The 17,486-nt window shown below is 42.6% G+C and overlaps 1 protein-coding gene across 3 annotated transcripts in view; it reads left to right on the top strand.

The window, feature by feature from the left end:
- The window catches only part of dop1b (DOP1 leucine zipper like protein B), a 36,331-nt gene extending 20,933 nt beyond the window's left edge, over nt 1-15,398 (top strand). For 2 of the 3 annotated variants that reach the window (XM_086265903.1, XM_086265902.1), the window contains exons 9-38: nt 318-429; nt 520-640; nt 764-883; nt 1,047-1,155; nt 1,389-1,625; nt 1,711-2,021; nt 2,100-2,503; nt 2,590-2,861; nt 4,257-4,409; nt 4,580-4,680; nt 5,427-5,617; nt 5,732-7,310; nt 7,430-7,529; nt 7,618-7,809; nt 8,006-8,128; nt 8,216-8,350; nt 8,445-8,500; nt 8,606-8,710; nt 8,890-8,956; nt 9,044-9,203; nt 10,795-10,877; nt 10,963-11,072; nt 11,150-11,299; nt 11,578-11,639; nt 11,853-11,981; nt 12,086-12,222; nt 12,310-12,365; nt 12,456-12,599; nt 12,723-12,855; nt 14,338-15,398. In XM_086265903.1, the coding sequence (XP_086122029.1) occupies nt 318-429; nt 520-640; nt 764-883; nt 1,047-1,155; nt 1,389-1,625; nt 1,711-2,021; nt 2,100-2,503; nt 2,590-2,861; nt 4,257-4,409; nt 4,580-4,680; nt 5,427-5,617; nt 5,732-7,310; nt 7,430-7,529; nt 7,618-7,809; nt 8,006-8,128; nt 8,216-8,350; nt 8,445-8,500; nt 8,606-8,710; nt 8,890-8,956; nt 9,044-9,203; nt 10,795-10,877; nt 10,963-11,072; nt 11,150-11,299; nt 11,578-11,639; nt 11,853-11,981; nt 12,086-12,222; nt 12,310-12,365; nt 12,456-12,599; nt 12,723-12,855; nt 14,338-14,595 (5,910 nt within the window). In that variant the 3' untranslated portion in view covers nt 14,596-15,398. Of the gene's footprint in view, nt 1-317; nt 430-519; nt 641-763; nt 884-1,046; nt 1,156-1,388; nt 1,626-1,710; nt 2,022-2,099; nt 2,504-2,589; nt 2,862-4,256; nt 4,410-4,579; nt 4,681-5,426; nt 5,618-5,731; nt 7,311-7,429; nt 7,530-7,617; nt 7,810-8,005; nt 8,129-8,215; nt 8,351-8,444; nt 8,501-8,605; nt 8,711-8,889; nt 8,957-9,043; nt 9,204-10,794; nt 10,878-10,962; nt 11,073-11,149; nt 11,300-11,577; nt 11,640-11,852; nt 11,982-12,085; nt 12,223-12,309; nt 12,366-12,455; nt 12,600-12,722; nt 12,856-13,283; nt 13,380-14,337 lie in introns of all 3 variants that reach the window. The other variant, XM_086265904.1, reaches the window with a different exon arrangement.
- Nucleotides 15,399-17,486: the final 2,088 nt, after the last annotated feature.

Here is a 17,486-nt window from a genome sequence, read left to right as displayed (position 1 = left end):
TTCAAATGAAAAAGATCAGTTCATATCTCATTGAAAATGAAAACGAGATATAGTGAAACGAGGGGTTACAGAATAAGAGTAAGAGATACTGCGGTGTATCTCTGACATGACTTGATTTGCAGGTCATATGTTGTTCAAACCTCTCACTAAGTAGCAATAAAATGTGTGCTCTTCATCAAAGAATGGTATGCATCGGTTAAGCGTCTGCGTTTTCTCACATGACTTGAACAGGTGAGGTACACTTGTTTAAAGTGTGCATCAATAGATGTTTGTCACATGTTTCTCTAAGTCTCATTTGTTTATGTCTCTGACTTCAGGCTCTGATTAACATCCTCAAACAGAAGGATGTGAATAGTGACCCGGAAAATGTGACTAGTTACCTCAGGCCCTTTCGCATCATTATCAGCCTGCTCGATAAACCGGAGATAGGTAAGCAGCATGTGTGCAGTACACAAAAACGTCAAAAGTCTGAATTACTTTATCAACCACTTATTTGATAATAGTCATATTTCTCCTCAGGTCCGCCTGTCTTGAGCCGTGTGTTGTTGGAGGTGGTCCGAGCTTTTTACAGCTACTGTCGAGAAATGCTGGGAGAGGAAACCATCACCAGCTCAGGACTCTCAGGCAACCAGCTAGCTAGGTAAGAGCAGTAAATGGTAAAACACATGAACTGCATGTTCACTGCTGATTAAAGAGCATGTGACAAAACTTCAAACGCCGAGATGAATCCAAAAACATGCTTTCTTGTGTTTTCCCTCCACAGTAAGATAAAAGAGAATAAGAATGCATCAGAAATCATAAAGACGGTGAACATGCTCGTGAGTTCCATGAACAGCGAATATCTCTGGGAGTACATGACTCGACGCTTCTGCGCCTCTCTCGGGTACGAGGATGACACCGAATTCTTGCATGGGAAATTCTAAAAAGCTAAAGGCTGAGTCAAACAAATAACTAGTGCCAAGATTATATGCAGCGTGTATGTGAAGATTTCTTGTTTGCTGTCAAACATCACCTTACAAGGATCGTCGTTTCTCGCTCTACTCTAGCAACAAGGATGACCCACCAACGCCTCCTGAACAGGACCGCAGTCATCCCGCTCCCTCCGTCTCAGAGATGTCCAGCCTCATCATTTTCCTGCTTGATGTTCTTCCTCTGGTAAATGTCACAAACATCTGCACATCATTGCTTATCTATCTCTGTGAAGGCTGTCGTCAACAGCTCAGGGAGATGTGATCTGCATTTTAGATCAGAGTCAGCATCAGCCAGTCGGTATTTTAGAACTGATTGGATTATTTGCCAGAAAGTCACAGAAAAAGCAATCGCAAGTCAGTCTCGCGCATACACCCATTCATAAACAGCACAATCATCATGCTTCTTCTTTGCAACAGGAGCTCCATGCAGACATCCAGTCACATTATCTTCCTGAGATGCTGGGCACCATGCTGCGAACCCTGTGCAGTCACATTGATGCTGTTTGCCTGGAAGACGTCACACAGGGACTGCGCGCATGCTTCAAAGTCCTCAGTAAGATCCAGATGCCTGTGGCTTACATGGATGTTGAGGCAGGGGCGCAGGCAGAGGAGACGGAGTTACAGTCACTGAAAGAGGAATGCGCAGAGACTCAGGTTTGGCATCCAAGATGTGTCTCTTTAAAAATTACACCGTGTGAAGTTTGACTGTACCTCATCATGTCAGTTATACTCTGTCTAGGATAAAGAGAATGAAGGAGAGAAAAGCGGCTCCCCCGGTCAGGCCGACGGGAATCACGAGGATGAAGAGATAAACAGAGATGGAGGCGTTGAGGCAGAGACAGCAAACAGTGCTTTCCCAACACTCAGGTCTGAGGACAGCGGATTAGGCATCAGCGCCTCACCCTCAGAGCAGCACCTGCCACCAGGGGTCACGATGGGGACTGAGGAGAATGGAGTTTTCAAAGAAGGCGAAGGAGTGTGGAGAAGGGGGGGCAGTATAGACACCATGGCCCAGTGTCTGCAGGACATCCTGGCCTTCATAACCACAAGGTGAACATCTGAGCCGGTTGTAGTCTAAATGATCATCATGGGCCGCTTTTATTAACTGTGATTTCTAAATATTCGCAGATACTTGTTGGTGCAAGTGGAGGATGTCAGGGGACCAATTGAAGAGCCTCATCCTGACCTACGTGCTTCCTCTGTAGATCAGAAGTCTTTGATGGTGAATGTGGGTGGGCGTGAAATCAAAGACAAACTGACGGAGCTGTTCACGCCAAATAAACGTAAATCCCGTTCCTCTTCTGACACCCGGGTCTCAGCAGCCTCTGCTGAGAAGAAAAGGGATCACAGGCATTCGGGGCACCTGGACTGGTCAGCTGGTTATATGCCCCGCGGCAAGGCAGAGATCTCTGAGGCCTGTCGACAGGCCTTCATCGCCACCTGCCACCTTCTGCTGGAGTGCACTACCTTCCCCATTTACCTAAGTGAAGAGGAGACTCTAGCTTTCCACACAGATATGTTTGGTCACACAGGTCAGCGCATAGATGTGTGTGTTAATACCGCTGTCAGTTATCCTGCAAAGAGGGATAAGTGACTAACAACTCTTCTTTTTCATCAGGTTATCAAGTGGACAGCCTCCCAGTGTGGCTGAGGTCCTTAATGACGCTGTGCTGCCTGTCCAGAGACTACAACATCCAGCACACTGCAGTGGCTTCCCTACTGGAACTGATCAACCACTCCCAATCCTTAACACTGGTTATTCAGGACAAGCAGAGACGCTACCAGAGCTCTGAGTCTAACCCACTGAGTGGGCGGCTGCAGATGGTCACTGTGCCACCCATCTACCCTGCCCTGCTACGCACCATAGAGGAGGGCACCGACTTCTATCAGGTTAGGTTTTCATTCATTCGAATCTTGTTCTAACTTGGTGTAAATGGGCTGATTTACATTATAAGACAGTAGAGAAACAGATGAAAGATCCTCAGCAGTAAAAGTATTATTAAACAATTAAAAAGGCAAATTTATAAATAAATAAAATCGCAAAAGTAATGAAATGTATTCCAAATCCATGCCGTGAGTCAAATAAAACAATGTAAGATTTAGTAAGATAAGATTGAATTAATTAATAATAATGATTATTATTATTTTATTAATTTGCATGTGTTTTTAAGCTACACCAACATCTTTCAAGTTGATGCAAAGTGTTTATTATTAGCTACCAAAATCTCTGTAAGGGCAGCTGTGGTAAGACGAGGAAATGTGAAGGAAAACTTAGAGTTAAGAGAATAAACTGCCTTCAAGAAATCTGCTGGATTTGAATGAGATAATTGGATAAACTAATAATAAATTACACGTGTTCATTTGTTTCTAAGCTGCCTAAATGCAAGCCAGTAGCCAGACTGCCCAGTACAGAGTGATGTTGCAGGGTCAGTAATGTAGCAAGAAGCTTCTAGGTGCAAGTACTTTAGTCAGCAAGAGCTTTTCCTGTGCCTGTGTGGGTTTCCTGTGTATGCTGGCGTCCTCTTGCAGTCCAAAGACATGCTTGTTAGGCTATTAGGTCATTGAGTCAAACTAGCTATGGATGTGAGGTAGAAGTGCATATAATAAAGCACTGTGTGAATGTATGGGTAGCTTGTAGTCTAAAGCTGAGTGACTAGAAAGGTTCAGTATGAATGCCAGTCCATTTCTGTTTTCATTACTTGTCAACACTGCAGGCTGTATTTCTTTCTTATGTTAGAGTCCCAGGTACTTGAGTTTTCTGTGCTCTGTTTCTCTAAGCCAGGTTCTTATCAACCTCCTTTTTTTTTTTAAACTGTGAGGCAATTCACCGTCATGGATCTCAGCAGTATCACAGAAATGTATTAATTTCTATCACACTGCATAATTACTGCTTGCCCGATGATGCACTGATGGATGTGTTTATTGAGGCTTTGAATGTGTACAAGACTGAGGGTCAACTGCTTTCAAAACAATTACGTGGTTTTTAAATGTATATACTCGTACGGATTTGCCTCTGACATATGTCTTCCGTACAATAAGAATTAAGACTAAAAATAAAACTGAAACAGATATAACTTGAACTCATTACAAAATACAAAACTGTGCTAACTATCTGTAATCAACAGATAATTCAAGGAGCTACCCTCATGGAATCTTTGAATGAAATTCAGTCTAATCACCATATCATCAGCACGTTTGAGATGAATTTGGTCTTTTTGATTTGTGATTTCTTCTTTTTTCTTATTATCATGTATTTTTGGATTCTTTTTGCTCGTTTTTACTCAGAGGGTGTCTCGGGTGCTGTGGAGTCAGCTGGACACGGAGAGGCGAGAGCAGCACATTTCCTGTGTGGAACTGTTCTGCAGGCTGCACTGTTTGGCTCCATCAGCATCCATCTGTGAGGACATCATCTGCCAGGCGCTGCTGCACAAGGACAAGGTATCTGTGCCTGCGGACCTGCTTCGCTGCATTTTTTTTCTTTCACATATTTACATTTTTATCTCTTTATGACATGTTACAGTTTACTAGCTCATCATGCAAATGCGCCCGATGGACGATGTGACAAGTTGAGCAAATAAGTGAAAGTTTTGTATGTTTGCTTTCCTCAGGCAGTAAGGCTGGAAGCACTACACCGCTTCACAGTGCTGTGGCACCTCACCCGGGAGATCCAGACCAACAGGACCATGTCCCTCAGTCGTTCCTTTGACCGGTTAGTACATCGGACAGAAATAGTGGATGGTTTGGTTATAAATGGTCTGGAAATAGGTGCTAGTTCAAAAGTGGATTAACCTGACACTCTTTGGCATCAGCAAGGTAGCAGTTAAACAGCATGTAAATGCCGCTTTGAACGATCAGCTTGAACACAGGCACTTTAGTTTTTCCCGCAGAGAATGTTTACACAGCCACTGACAGCTGCCTAATGTGAATATGTAATGCTACAGGATGTAAAATAGTAGAGTGTGGTATTAGGTGGGAAAGCTGTACAGTTTGGGATCCTTGATTTGGATTTCCTAAGTTTGCTGTGAGTCATGTGGGTGTTGATGTTGATTTTGATTTTTTTTTTTTTTTAACATTCTTGCATTCTTATGTGTAAAATATATTGTTGTTCAAGTGCTCCTGCAGTTTTTAGTATGGTTGTGTGCCAAATGAATAAAATAATCATAAAATTTACTCAATTAAAAATAGAGGCTTGCAGTTGATGACAATGAGAAACTGTTTGAGTAACGGTTGCTGGTGGCTTCCTAAAGAGGACCAATTATGTTCATGTGAAGCTCCATGCTTTTATTCTGGAAGTCTACTAGAGCAGCTTTAGATGATCGATAGTTCAAAATTTTCCTCATTTAACTTATACTTTGTTGCACCCACTTGGTTCCCTTTCCTCTGATTTGCTGCCCCTTTGAAACAAAAGGTTTGCTTACTAAGATTTTGAAATGCGTGTTTCCTCCTGTCTCTTAGATCTCTGTGTGTGGTGGTGGACAGTCTGAGCTGTACCGATGGCTCAATAAGTGCAGCAGCTCAGTGCTGGCTGGTCCGGGCTCTGTCCCTCAGTGATGTCATCCGGATCCTGGAGCCTATTCTGTTGTTGCTGCTGCATCCCTCCACTCAGCGCTGCTCCATTCAGAGCATCAAACAGAATGTTACTGCTGGTAAGTGCGTTTTTCAGCATGTGTTGTTTTGGCGATGAAATGAAACCTTTTAGTTGGTCTTATGCGTTTGGTCCTGTTCATTTATGCTGAGCTAACACGTCCATCGTTTTTAAGGTAACCTGAAGATTTTAAACAGTAGAAGTCGAAGCTCAAGCAAAACCTCAGGATCAGCGGACACAATGGCAACAGAAGTCACCACCTTAAATGTCCTGAACATTGTGGACCGAGAGTCCTTGTGGGCAGAGTTGGACAGCGGCCCAGATCCTGCAAAACCACCAGACAGCTTAGTGGCATCCAGGAGCGAGAGTGAAGAGACGGAAGAAGGAGAGGAAGAGGACGAGGAGGAGGCTGAAAGTGAACACACTGAGTCAGCTGACACCAGCGGTGCTCAGGTTTCCACAGATAACACCAGCTCAAGCTCGACTCCATATCCCAGCATTGAGGAAGGAGGAATGGTCAACGGGCTGCGGAGGGTTGAGTCTGGGCACACGCAGGCATCTGATTCACTGTCAAGTGAAGATGAGGAGGACTTGGAGCTGGAAGCCATGGCCAAGTCTCGCCTGTTAAAACAGGAACGTGAAAAGAGAGAAGCCATCGACTCCCTGTTCCGCCACGTGCTGCTGTACCCTGTGGCGGGTGGTTGGCGCCATCTGCTCCAAGGCTTGGGGCTGCTGGACAGTTTGATGAGGAGCAGTGCTGAGTGCCCTCTGGTGGATGCTCTATCCTTCACCTCGCTCGACACGAGCTCCGCTGCACATTTAAACCTGGTGTCTAACCTTCTGCAGCGTCACCAACAGGCCCAAGATGGCAAGAACTTCTACGGGTGCCTCCTTTCCCCCTCCTCCACTCCTTCCGCACCCCCGTCCCTGCTCATTGAACTGCTGGTTTCATTGTGCCTGCGATTCCTTCGCTCTCATTACCCTTCCTATCTGAGCCTGAGTCCCCTTGACCTGCAGGGGAACAGAGAGGTTCAGGTGAAAAGCGTGGCGGTGTTGACCCGCATTGTGAACCAGCTCTGCTGCACAGCGCGAGGACAGGATGCGTCCGATATGGAGTCCATCCGCAGACTCCTCTCTGGTTGTAAAGTGCAGCAGTATGCTCTGCTTACACTTTCTGCATCTATGTACATTAGCCAGAGGGGGACAGCCAAAGGACAATCTAAAGGTGTGGAGCTGCTAGAGGAGCAGGGAGGCCTGTCGGAGGAAAGTCTGGTGAATTTCGGGGCAGGAGGTGGACAGGAACAATACCCCTTACAGATGGAATTGCTCAACCTTCTCCAGGCTCTAATAGTCCTGGAATACCATGTGTGGTCAGGTAGAGCTGCCTCAACAGCTGGGCCTGGCGGGACACCTGGCCAACCAGGGGAGACTCGTGAATCATCACCTGCCAGCACCCCCCTTGCTCGCGAGTGGCAGACTGCAGTCCTTTTCCAACAGTCTATCAAAGCAGCCCAGTACGTCCAAAGCCACCCGATCACAGCCCAAGGCATGTTTGTTTCTGCTGCAGCCAGGGCTCTGCAGCCCCAATACGGCTATGCCATGCACCCCCACTGGGTGTCGCTGCTTTGCTCCTCTCTGCCATACTTGGGACGTTCATTAGGCATCATTGTCACTCCGCTCATCAGTCAGATCTGCAGAAACCTGGACGAGCTCGTCAAGCTCTATGAGCATGATGGAGGGAAGACAAACCAGAGGTAACCTAAATACACAGGATTTAACAGGATATGAAAATAGGAATTCCTAGAATGGGATTTTGAATATTAGTTGTACATTTAATGCAACATTTTCTTTCTTTCTTCTGACTTTTTACCAGTCTGAGTAGTAGGAAGGAGAACATTGCCCCTGATTACCCACTGACTCTGTTGGAGGGTCTGACCACCATTACACACTATTGTCTACTGGACAACAAAAGGGTAAAAAATAGAGCACAGATACAGTATGTACTTCTTACATCTACAACCACTTAATGCTCATTTTATTTCCTCTCTGGCTTTCCGTCAGTCCCTCGTAGCCTGCGACCCTGTGGATGTCCGTAACGCACGCAACGCTGTGATTGAGGCGCTGCCACAGATGCTCAGTAGCATGGCATTGTTATGGGGCGTGGTCATGAGGGAAGAGTTTCAGCGGCGCGCATCGGACTCTGGCCAGAGCAGCAGACACACTTCTACCTCTGTTTATTTCAGAACGACCAAGGTGTGTATTTGCTGTTTATAAAAGTCGAAAAGTGGGGAATCGGCAATAGCCGTAAGCTTTTCTGTGCAGCACTGAGTTTTGTTCACAGTGTTGGAACTATGTTAACTGTAGACTGCATCATCGCAGTCATCATTAATGCCGCATGTGTTGTTGAAGAAGTCATGAACTCATCCAGACACAATGTTGCCATTTCTAGGTCTTGCGGCAGCGGATACTGGAGTTCCTGCTCCCTCTAACTGGTCAGTATGGCGTTCAGGTAATGGCGTCACTTGGAGTCGTGTGGAGCAACAGGAAGAGTAAAAGGAGGCACAAAAACAAAGTAAGACCTACAGTGCGCGTGGAAACGATGAAAGGGCGTTCATATCCGAGTCGCTCGGTGGCAGCTTCACACTCTATTCTCCTTCAGGTTTTGCCCGTAGCCAGCGAGTCTCGTCAGACCATCGTGGAGATGGTGAAATCACTGAGCACTTTGCACACAGACACTGTCCTACATTTGGTCAAAGAGGTGGTGAAAAAACCACATCAGATCAAAGGAGAACAGGTACAAAAACACAGGTGCATGGAAAGACATTTAAGATTTGTAATTTGTACATTTCTTGAATCTTTTTTTTCTTTCCCATTTTTCTCTCCATTAGAAGTCGACACTGGTCGATATCCCCATGTTGCAGTTCAGCTTCACCTATATCCAGAGGTATGAGCTAGAACATAATTCAAGCACAAACCAAGGCTTTATATAGATCAGAAAAATGCTCTAAAAATAATCCCATTTTGAAACCATCTCTTCTTCCCTACATAGTATTTCAGCTCAGGCTCTGCAGGAAAACATTGCACCTCTCCTCAGTCTGTTACGGGAGTCTGTTCAGCTCAACCTGGCCCCCCCTGGACATTTCTTACTCCTGGGGTCAGTTCTCATCTTAACTTGACTACCAGTAGTATTTAGAACATCTTTTGAAAAGTAGGATTATTAATTCTGCCACAGAAACTGATGTAGATGCTTCGATGTATTAAATCTTGTTCATATTTAACTTGTTTGTGTCAGTTGGGAGGATTTGATGTTTAGTAACAGATTCTCTCTTGCAGAATCCTGAATGACTTTGTCAACAGGCTCCCTAACCTGGACAATAAGAAGGATACTAGAGATCTGCAGGTGAGATGCTGTGTGCTAATGTAAGTGAAAGCAGTGGATTGACTCAGTAAGCAGGTGCAAGTGTTTAATTATTAAATTGTTGCACAGGAGGTGACTCAGAGGATCCTTGAAGCAGTAGGTGGGATTGCAGGGTCATCTCTGGAGCAGACTAGCTGGCTCAGCCGTAGCCTTGAGGTCAAAGTTCAACCTCAAGTGTGCCCGGAAGCTGATGAGCCAGATGACGGTGATGGGGATGGCGACCATTGTGGTAACTTTCTTTGACAAATGTGTCACCTTGACTGTGATACGGCCATTTGCCTGTTGCTTGAGGAAAGTTAAGACATGGGTATAAATGCAGGCCTCAGTCATGTTGGACCTAGCAGAGATTGCTAACCGCCATAAAATAAGCTTGAGGCTGTTGTGTTCACAATTTATTAATTTCTTTTATTTGTTGCATTTCACATCTGAATGTCCTTGAATCCCAAGCCCAGCTTCCTGCCTGAATGGGTGTATTTCTTTGAGTTAAAGGGGGGCCTATTATAATTTTCTGCTTAAACTGAGTAATAGTTTAAACTCAAATGGCATCATCATTCAATATCTATGGGAGCAGTGCAGACATACAGTGAATGTTATATGGGTATTTTATTATCAGTCTATATCCAGTTCAGGGCCACGGGAGGGCTACACCCTGTCAGCAGTCTTTCAAAGAGCACTTTTTTCAGTTGTAGATAAGTTATCTAAAGTTCAGTACCAGGACCATACCATAAACACTCCCCTTCCTTTTGTATCAAACTTACCCAACATCTCTGTTTGTTTTCATTTAGAAGAAGAATAGCCCTTTATTGTCCTTGCACATGTACAACGTAATTGGGTGGGTTGGTGTATAATCATTTGTCTACAGGCCGTTCAAACCAAGCAAAGATGGTGTTGAGGTCCTCTGGTGTCGGAGGTTTGGGGGCTCTGGCCTTTGTAGTTATTGAGAGTTCTGGTACCTCTCCAGGCCCTCTCTCCCCCTCCTGTAGGCCTCCTTGGCCTGTTTGATGCCCCTCTTCGGGTTCGCTCTTGCAGTGCTGTACAGAGTTCTGATCAGACCCTGTAATTCACTCTTCATCCAAGGTTTTCCGTTAGGGTCTCCAGGTCCTGCTGTTCAAAGATGTACCAGTCTGTCCGATCCGAACAGTCCTGTAATTAGAGGAGAGCATCATCTGGCCATGTTTTAATGACCCAGGTGTTCGTTTTTCTTTCACATTACGGGCTGGCGACCATGATAGCGAATCATTGCTTGAGGGTTCTTGTCTACTTCATTTTTTTACTTGAATACTGTTGTAACATTCCTTTGCCATTGTTGGGGGAAAACTCTGTAAAAAACCCAGGAGAAATAAAGACACAATGAGACAAAGTTACTTTCTTTATCAAACGTGTACACGGGTGAGCTGCTAAGAACAACTCACACCATGCACAGTGGCTTGGTAATTTTTATAGGCACAGAGCACAGAGACAGTGAGAACAGGATAACAAATAATAAACAGATAAAATAAAACAACTCCATATATGGTGCTAGTCTCGTCAGCAGAGAGCTAGGGAAGATAAAACAATCTAAAACAATATGTCCCAGAAACAAGATGTGTTTGCTGGGAAAGTCTAAAAAGATAATTCTAAACTAATCTAACCATAGGCAGAGGGCAGACAAAAGGCATCTTTGTACATTTAAAAGAAGGTAAAGAAACATAGAATCATTTTTCCTGTAACAGCCATTCTAGATTCAAAGCACTAACATGGTCAGACGTAGTGGCCACAGCACCCACACACCTCTTATTACAACTAACAAACTATCTTGCTGTTCTTTCTGTCCTTGACAGAGTCAGCAGCTCAAGCTAGCACCATGGTCTCCTCTTCTGCTCCCTCAGTTTACAGCGTGCAGGCTCTTGTACTTCTGGCTGAGGTGGGATTTTATTTGTTATTAAATAAATGGATTCATGGTTTGTCTGCGCTTCAGGCACTATTTAGCACACTTTCTAACCATGTAGATCTTGGCACCGCTTCTGGACATGGTGTATCGCAGTGACGAGAAGGAGAAAGCTGTTCCTCTCATCTCACGTCTCATGTATTATGTTTTCCCCTACCTGAAGAACCACAGGTAACTTGGATAATCTTAACACCTTTGGTCTCATAGGGCTTAATGGAATTCTTTAACTTTAACTTTTTCTCCTGCAGTGCCTACAACATGCCCAGCTTTGAGGCGGGTGCACAACTTCTTAGCAGTCTGAGTGGGTATGCCTATACCAAAAGGGCCTGGAAGAAAGAGGTCTTTGAGCTTTTCATGGACCCCCTCTTCTTCACAATGGATGCCTCTTGTGCACAAAGGTTAGTAATATTTGTGTGTTGGATGTCAATTTCTAATACACAAAAGTATTTACTTTCACCTTAAGATGCCCCATTAGTGTCATATAACAGCTATGTACTTTTTATTGCATCTAATTCAAAGAACATAAAAAAAAAGTTGGATTAATTAAAAAAACCAAACTTTTCCCTTATTTTAATTTCATGTGAATCTGTTACAAGTTTGAAATTATATTACACATATAACTTTGACATCACCAGCCTCTAATTTCTGCTGCTTGCCTGTTCCGTGTTTTCTGTAGTTGGAAATCCATTATTGACCACCTGCTGACTCATGAGAAGACCATGTTTAAAGACCTCATGAGTGAGTACAGACTCCAGAAGATGTTTAATTCTGGAAAGACACTGAAAGTATAAAAGTGAAGCTTTTGTGTGATAAAAGAGGACATTCAAGGATTCAAAATGATGTGCAGACACAAAAAGAATTTGAACAGAACAGTCGCAGTGTCACTTTTAATAATGTAGTTTACCAATTTAAATGGGCGCTGTTATAAATCTCCATTTCATTGTACTGCAGGCATGCAGAGTAGCTCCCTGAAACTGTTTGCTAACGCTGACCAGAAACCCATGCTGCTGAAACGCCAGGCATTTGCAATGTTCAGCGGAGAACTGGACCAGTACCACCTCTATTTGCCCCTCATTCAAGGTTAGCTGCTGTTACTGGATATTTTGCAAATTTAAAGGTGATCTAGCTCAATCTGACTCAAAAAAACAAGCAAAAAACTGTTTTGTTCTTTCTCTTCCTTCTAGAGCGTCTCACAGAGACTTTACGTATGAACCCCAGCCCTGCTGTTTCAGCCCAGATGTTCCTGATGTTTCGCGTTTTCTTGTTGCGGATTTCCACCCAGCACCTGACATCTCTTTGGCCCATAATGGTTACAGAACTGGTAATGATTAATTTCTCTAAGAACGTGGATTAATACATGGAGCAAACTGTGTTTAGCATCTATTTTCTGTCTGTCTCTGTTTTTCAGATTCGCACTTTTACACGTCTGGAGAAGGCTCTGCAGGTGGACAAAGACAACTCAAAGTGGGTTAATTGTTTTATTGACAAATTCCTGTTTCATTCCACCTTTTTGAGTGTCTAAAAACTTTGCTTTTCTTCTTGTAAATCACCAAGACTGGCTAAAGTGGTGCGTGGAACCCTTGACAGAAATGGACAGGTTAATTTCTCTCAGGCAGAGTTGGACATGTACCTGTCAGCCTGCAAGTTTCTGGACACCTCGCTGGCTTTTCCCCCAGAGCGGATACCACTCTTTCAGATGTAAGAGAGGAAATGGGGTCAAAGGGACTTTAAAGCATGCTTAGATATTTTGTGAGATTGACTAATAATTATTAATTTTGTCTGTTTTTGACTCATTTGCATGATTATCTGTTCATCACACAGGTATCGCTGGGCATTTGTCCCTGAGGTGGATGTAAACCGCTACAGTGGTCCAGAAAATACACTGATAGAAGGTGAACAGGAATGCATACCACACATTGTGAGAGTACTAGAAGGAATACAGCAACGCTATGGGGTAAGAACAGTCAATGTTTCCCCAAATTCAAGTGTTTTGAACTTTTTGAAGTCAAACACTCATAATTAGGGTCACTAGAATGGAGAAAAAATGGGACGAGATGATCATCTTCCTCCAGCATGCAAGGAAAGCAGACCTGCTTAAGCCCGCATTATGTTGCATTCTGCGTTAGCATGTTCCTGAAAATAGCTAGAGAAAAACAGGATTTGTTTTGGTTTCTGGGAGGGTGGAACCGTGCAGGTATCACTACCAACACAGCATTTGTGTATGCTTAAAAATCACATTCATAAATAGAGCCTGATTAGTGTTCTGCATATAGCTTATTGAGTGAGTCAAAAATACACAACATTGGCACCACAGAATAAAAGTTTACAGTTTTACTGCTGTTTACGTTCTCGGGGTATTTTGGTCTGCTCTGACTTTCTAAGAGGGAAATCCAAGTTGAGGGTGTGTTCCACATAAAGCTTCCGACATTCGACTTATTCAGGAATGCACCATGTATACTCTGTTGCAGACATGGACAGGTGAGTAGTCATTCCTGTTCTACTTCTTTGAAGTCCAGCGTCTGTGGTGCATGCATAGTTGGTGCATTGTAATGTAAATACACAAAAAATAGGCAGGCACACAGACGGTCACACATCTGATGACGAAATTTATGTCATAGTGGAACCCTTGCAAACCGTAACGGATTCGCCGACGTAGAACGTGTGATCCCTGCTTCACGAGTCATAAACCAGGTCACAATCACGGCCTCACAGTTCAGATATTTGTGGTCTTTCACACCTCCACTTTTCCATAATTTTCATAATAACCATTCAGAAATGTCTCGTATGTTTCTTGAATAAGCACACAGTCTCAAAACTCTCAAACTTGGATGTAAATGCTGTTTGTACAACATGATTTCGAGTGGAACAGTGTAAAAGCACAAGCAGCAGCACATTGTTAAACATTAATGAACAGATGGTGGGCATCAGCTTCTTGACGGAGCGTCTTTATACTCCAGCAGCAGCACCACCACATTCTGTAGCTTTAGTGACAAATATCAGGCCTGCTTCTTTTCTTTTTTTTTCCAACAGACCAGTAACGCTTTTTTAGCCAGTGACGCATATGCATGAATGACAAAGGGCTTGGTCACCTAGATGGCGTTTGATGTTCTGTCTTGAGTGCAGATGCCAAAGTAACTCTTGAATTGGAGTTTTTATCAGGAACAAAGTTCAAATAGAGAGCTGTGTTAGATAACACACAACATGAAAGGAACAGTTGTAAGAGGAATACATCAGGAGTTAAAAGTGTCTCACATTTAGTGTATTAGTTTCTCAGAGTTGAAAATCAAAATCACACAATCAAAGTGGAAATGTCAGGGAGGTTTACCTTAAACTTCTTATGTTATCTCTATTTTAATTTAAAATATAGTTTAATAGAAGTTATTTGTAATGTTCAGTCATCTCACTCTGATTATGCTGCCCTGTTGCATGATTTCAGACACTGGACGAGCTGAGTGAGGAAACTTCTACTGAGCATTTGGAGTTCCCCCTCCTCCCTCAGCGCTCCCTCTCCTCCATCACCCAGCTGTTGCCTTTCCTTCGCACCCTTTTTCATTCCTTCCAGAGCCCTCCCACCTCCAGCGATCCCGCAACCTACTTCCCTGTTGCAGACTACCCACCCGCCAGTTCACACGCAGTCCTGATGAGGCTGGAGCACATCGCAGAAGAAGAGTTCCTCGACTCCATGGAGAGCTAGAAAGCCTTTCGTGAACCAGCCATGCAAGCTGAATATGTAAAACGGGCAGAATCACTGATGACGATGTATTGTGAACTAGGGAAAAAAAGGAAATGTTTTGAAATTTTGCTTTTTAATTTCACTGGAAAACAAAGGGATGTTATTTACAACTGACTTTTTTTTGGTATCTGATATGATGGTACTTAACTGTTTATGGAAAATAATTACAAATAATTGGAAAATTCTTCTTTCTGAGCAATTCACATGAGACTGTCCCATTAACATCTTCTGCTTGCTTTATGACTAAAAACAATTGCCATTAATTATAATAATGGAAACCAACGTAAAGTTACCAACGTTTTTTTTATAAAGCATGCATAAAATAATAATGATTGTTCCTGTGACGATTATTTAACTTTTGCACCAATAGGCAGGTTCCCTTTTCAATGATCTTAATGAGTAATATTGTTCATTTGCATAACTGGTTAACTTAAATCTGTAGTACAGCTGTAATCAGGTCTCTCTGACTCAAGAGAATGTGACGACCAAATGTCTCTTGGTAAAAATTCATAATAAGTTATGCTAAGAGTTCTACTGTTAAGTTACTGAATGTGCTTTGTGTATAACAGGGAAATAAGCTCTGGTTTTGCTATTTTTGGTGTTCAAGGGAAATTAGCCTTTCTTTGCAGTTGTTCACTGAAAGTTTTTACAACTGGCCATTGTCTTCTCCTTTTCCACAGTGCTAAATGTTTAAGTTATTTTGAATGTTTAAAAGACCAGGTCAGGTTTTAATTTAGCAAAAATAAAATTGAATAAATTAAACATTAAAATTGAGTGCTGTATTTATTTATTTATTTGGCTGTACAGCTTTAAAGTTACATGTTTTGGCGTGTTTGTATTGAGGGAAATTGTTGTGGAGCCTTAACTCTGCAGGGGAGACAGTAATGCATATTTATTTCTCAATAACCTCATGTGGCCCAGAGGCATATGAATTATGGATCAAATAGATTTAAAAATACAGTTTATGGAGCTGTGATTCTAAAGTTACAGGCTTGGTTTTACACTGACTGCAAACCTCTAGTTGTCTATTTTGCATTTGTAAAACTATCTCCGTGTGCTGGTGTAGCTCACCAGATGGAGTAGGTTACCCATTTACTGTGTGTCATCCCAGCTTTCCTGTCTTCCTCCATGTCCAACTCAATACAAGTGACTTTCAGCTGTTCCATTGTCACAAGGGGTTGGCACAGCAGGTAACTCCACATGTTTGAGCCTCCTGGGTTTTGCACCAGATGTTCTTCCTGACACAATGCTAACAGCATTTATGTCTCTGGCTGTTATCAAACCAGCAATTATAACAGTCGAGACACTGTCCTAGCTTAATAAAGACTAAAAATAAGGGGGAAAACCTGTTTTGACAAAGTTATGTGTTATATAAACGTCCTTAGAATGTTACAATCGTGCAATACTTGGATATATTCACATCATTTTCAATTTGATGCTAATTATGAAACTATAACGAGCATCTTACATAATGGTGTGACAACGAATGACAAATCACAATATAAGAGAACATCTTACTGTTTCATATAAACGGCAATTACCACAGTATTACACACTAAATGTTTCAGTGCAGAGGTGGTGGCTGACTGGAATGGAGTTTTTAACCTCAATAATTTGGAGAGGTTTCAGTACTTTCCAGACATCCTGTTTGTCCTGCAGACCAATCATCAGTATGTCTTTGAACTATCAAGTCCAAAGACATACTGATGAAGAAAATAATGTGAAGAATAACTATTTGAGTTTAGAACTTCTGATTGGGTTAGCCATGAACAAATCCCATGCAGCCACAAATCAAGTGAAGTGACCACATTACAGAAAAAAGGAAGTATTTTAAAATTTCATACATTTGTTCAGGCATTTTTGTACACTCCTTGACACGGACAGATGCTCTTCATTAGGTTGGCATGGTATCAAAGTATTTAACATCTCACAGCAAGGACGTTTCTGGTCAAAATTCTGGCAGGTGTCAGTGATTCTGTATCAGCAGTGAATGTGAAATCGAGTGCTGTATGTATAGTTAAAGCTGTTGACTTGTTGAAAGCACTTTGAGTGATCGGTAGGACTAGAAAAGTAGATTAAATTACGATCCTACCTCTAATGCACAAAGTACATTTTTAAAAAAAGACAAGCTGAAATCCATTTATTCTGAACTAACTGAGAACGAGATCAAAGAAAGGGATGGGGAAGTCATAAATTACAAAGGCACCTGAGCTCCTGTTTCAGTGAGTGTGGGAAACGCATGCAAATCCAGCACACGCGAGGTTTCATAACACATATTTGAATATACAGACTAGCTTACAATAACAAAATTGTGTTTTCGTTTTAATTAGTGTTGAATTTATATATCTATAATTTTACATTCTTGATGTGATTATTTTTTTTAGGTTATAGCATTTTTTTACGCATGATTACATAAAAATCAGAATGATAATAGACAATTATTTTCATTTCCACTTTCATCCATCCATCCATCAATTTTCTTCCGCTTATCCGGGTCGCGGGGGCAGCAGTCCAAGCAGAGAAGCCCAGACCTCCCTCTCCCACCTCCTCCAGCTTGTCCGGGGGAACACCAAGGCGTTCCCAGGCCAGCCGAGAGATATATCTCCAGCGTGTCCTGGGTCTGCCCCGGGGGCTCGGCATGCCCGCTTTCAATAGATCGGAATATGTTTTAAATAATTGTTTCTGATGTTTTCATGTCTTAGATAAAACAGGATATGGTGTTGTGAGAAAATAGATGGGTTTTTTTTCAAAAACTTTGTAAATCCAAGAAAATACCTTCCATCTATTCTCTGAAGCCTTAAAGATTAATCCATGTATTTAATTATTTCCTTTATAAAATAAAGAAATGAACT

This window comes from Aulonocara sp. 'chitande type north' Nkhata Bay, linkage group LG16, assembly GCF_057382095.1.
Source record: "Aulonocara sp. 'chitande type north' Nkhata Bay isolate Kocher_YH1m ecotype deep benthic linkage group LG16, A_spYH_male_GT1.1, whole genome shotgun sequence".
NCBI classification, from domain to species: domain Eukaryota; kingdom Metazoa; phylum Chordata; class Actinopteri; order Cichliformes; family Cichlidae; genus Aulonocara; species Aulonocara sp. 'chitande type north' Nkhata Bay.
Note: the sequence above shows the minus strand (reverse complement) of the source record. Positions and strands in the feature narration are given on the sequence as shown.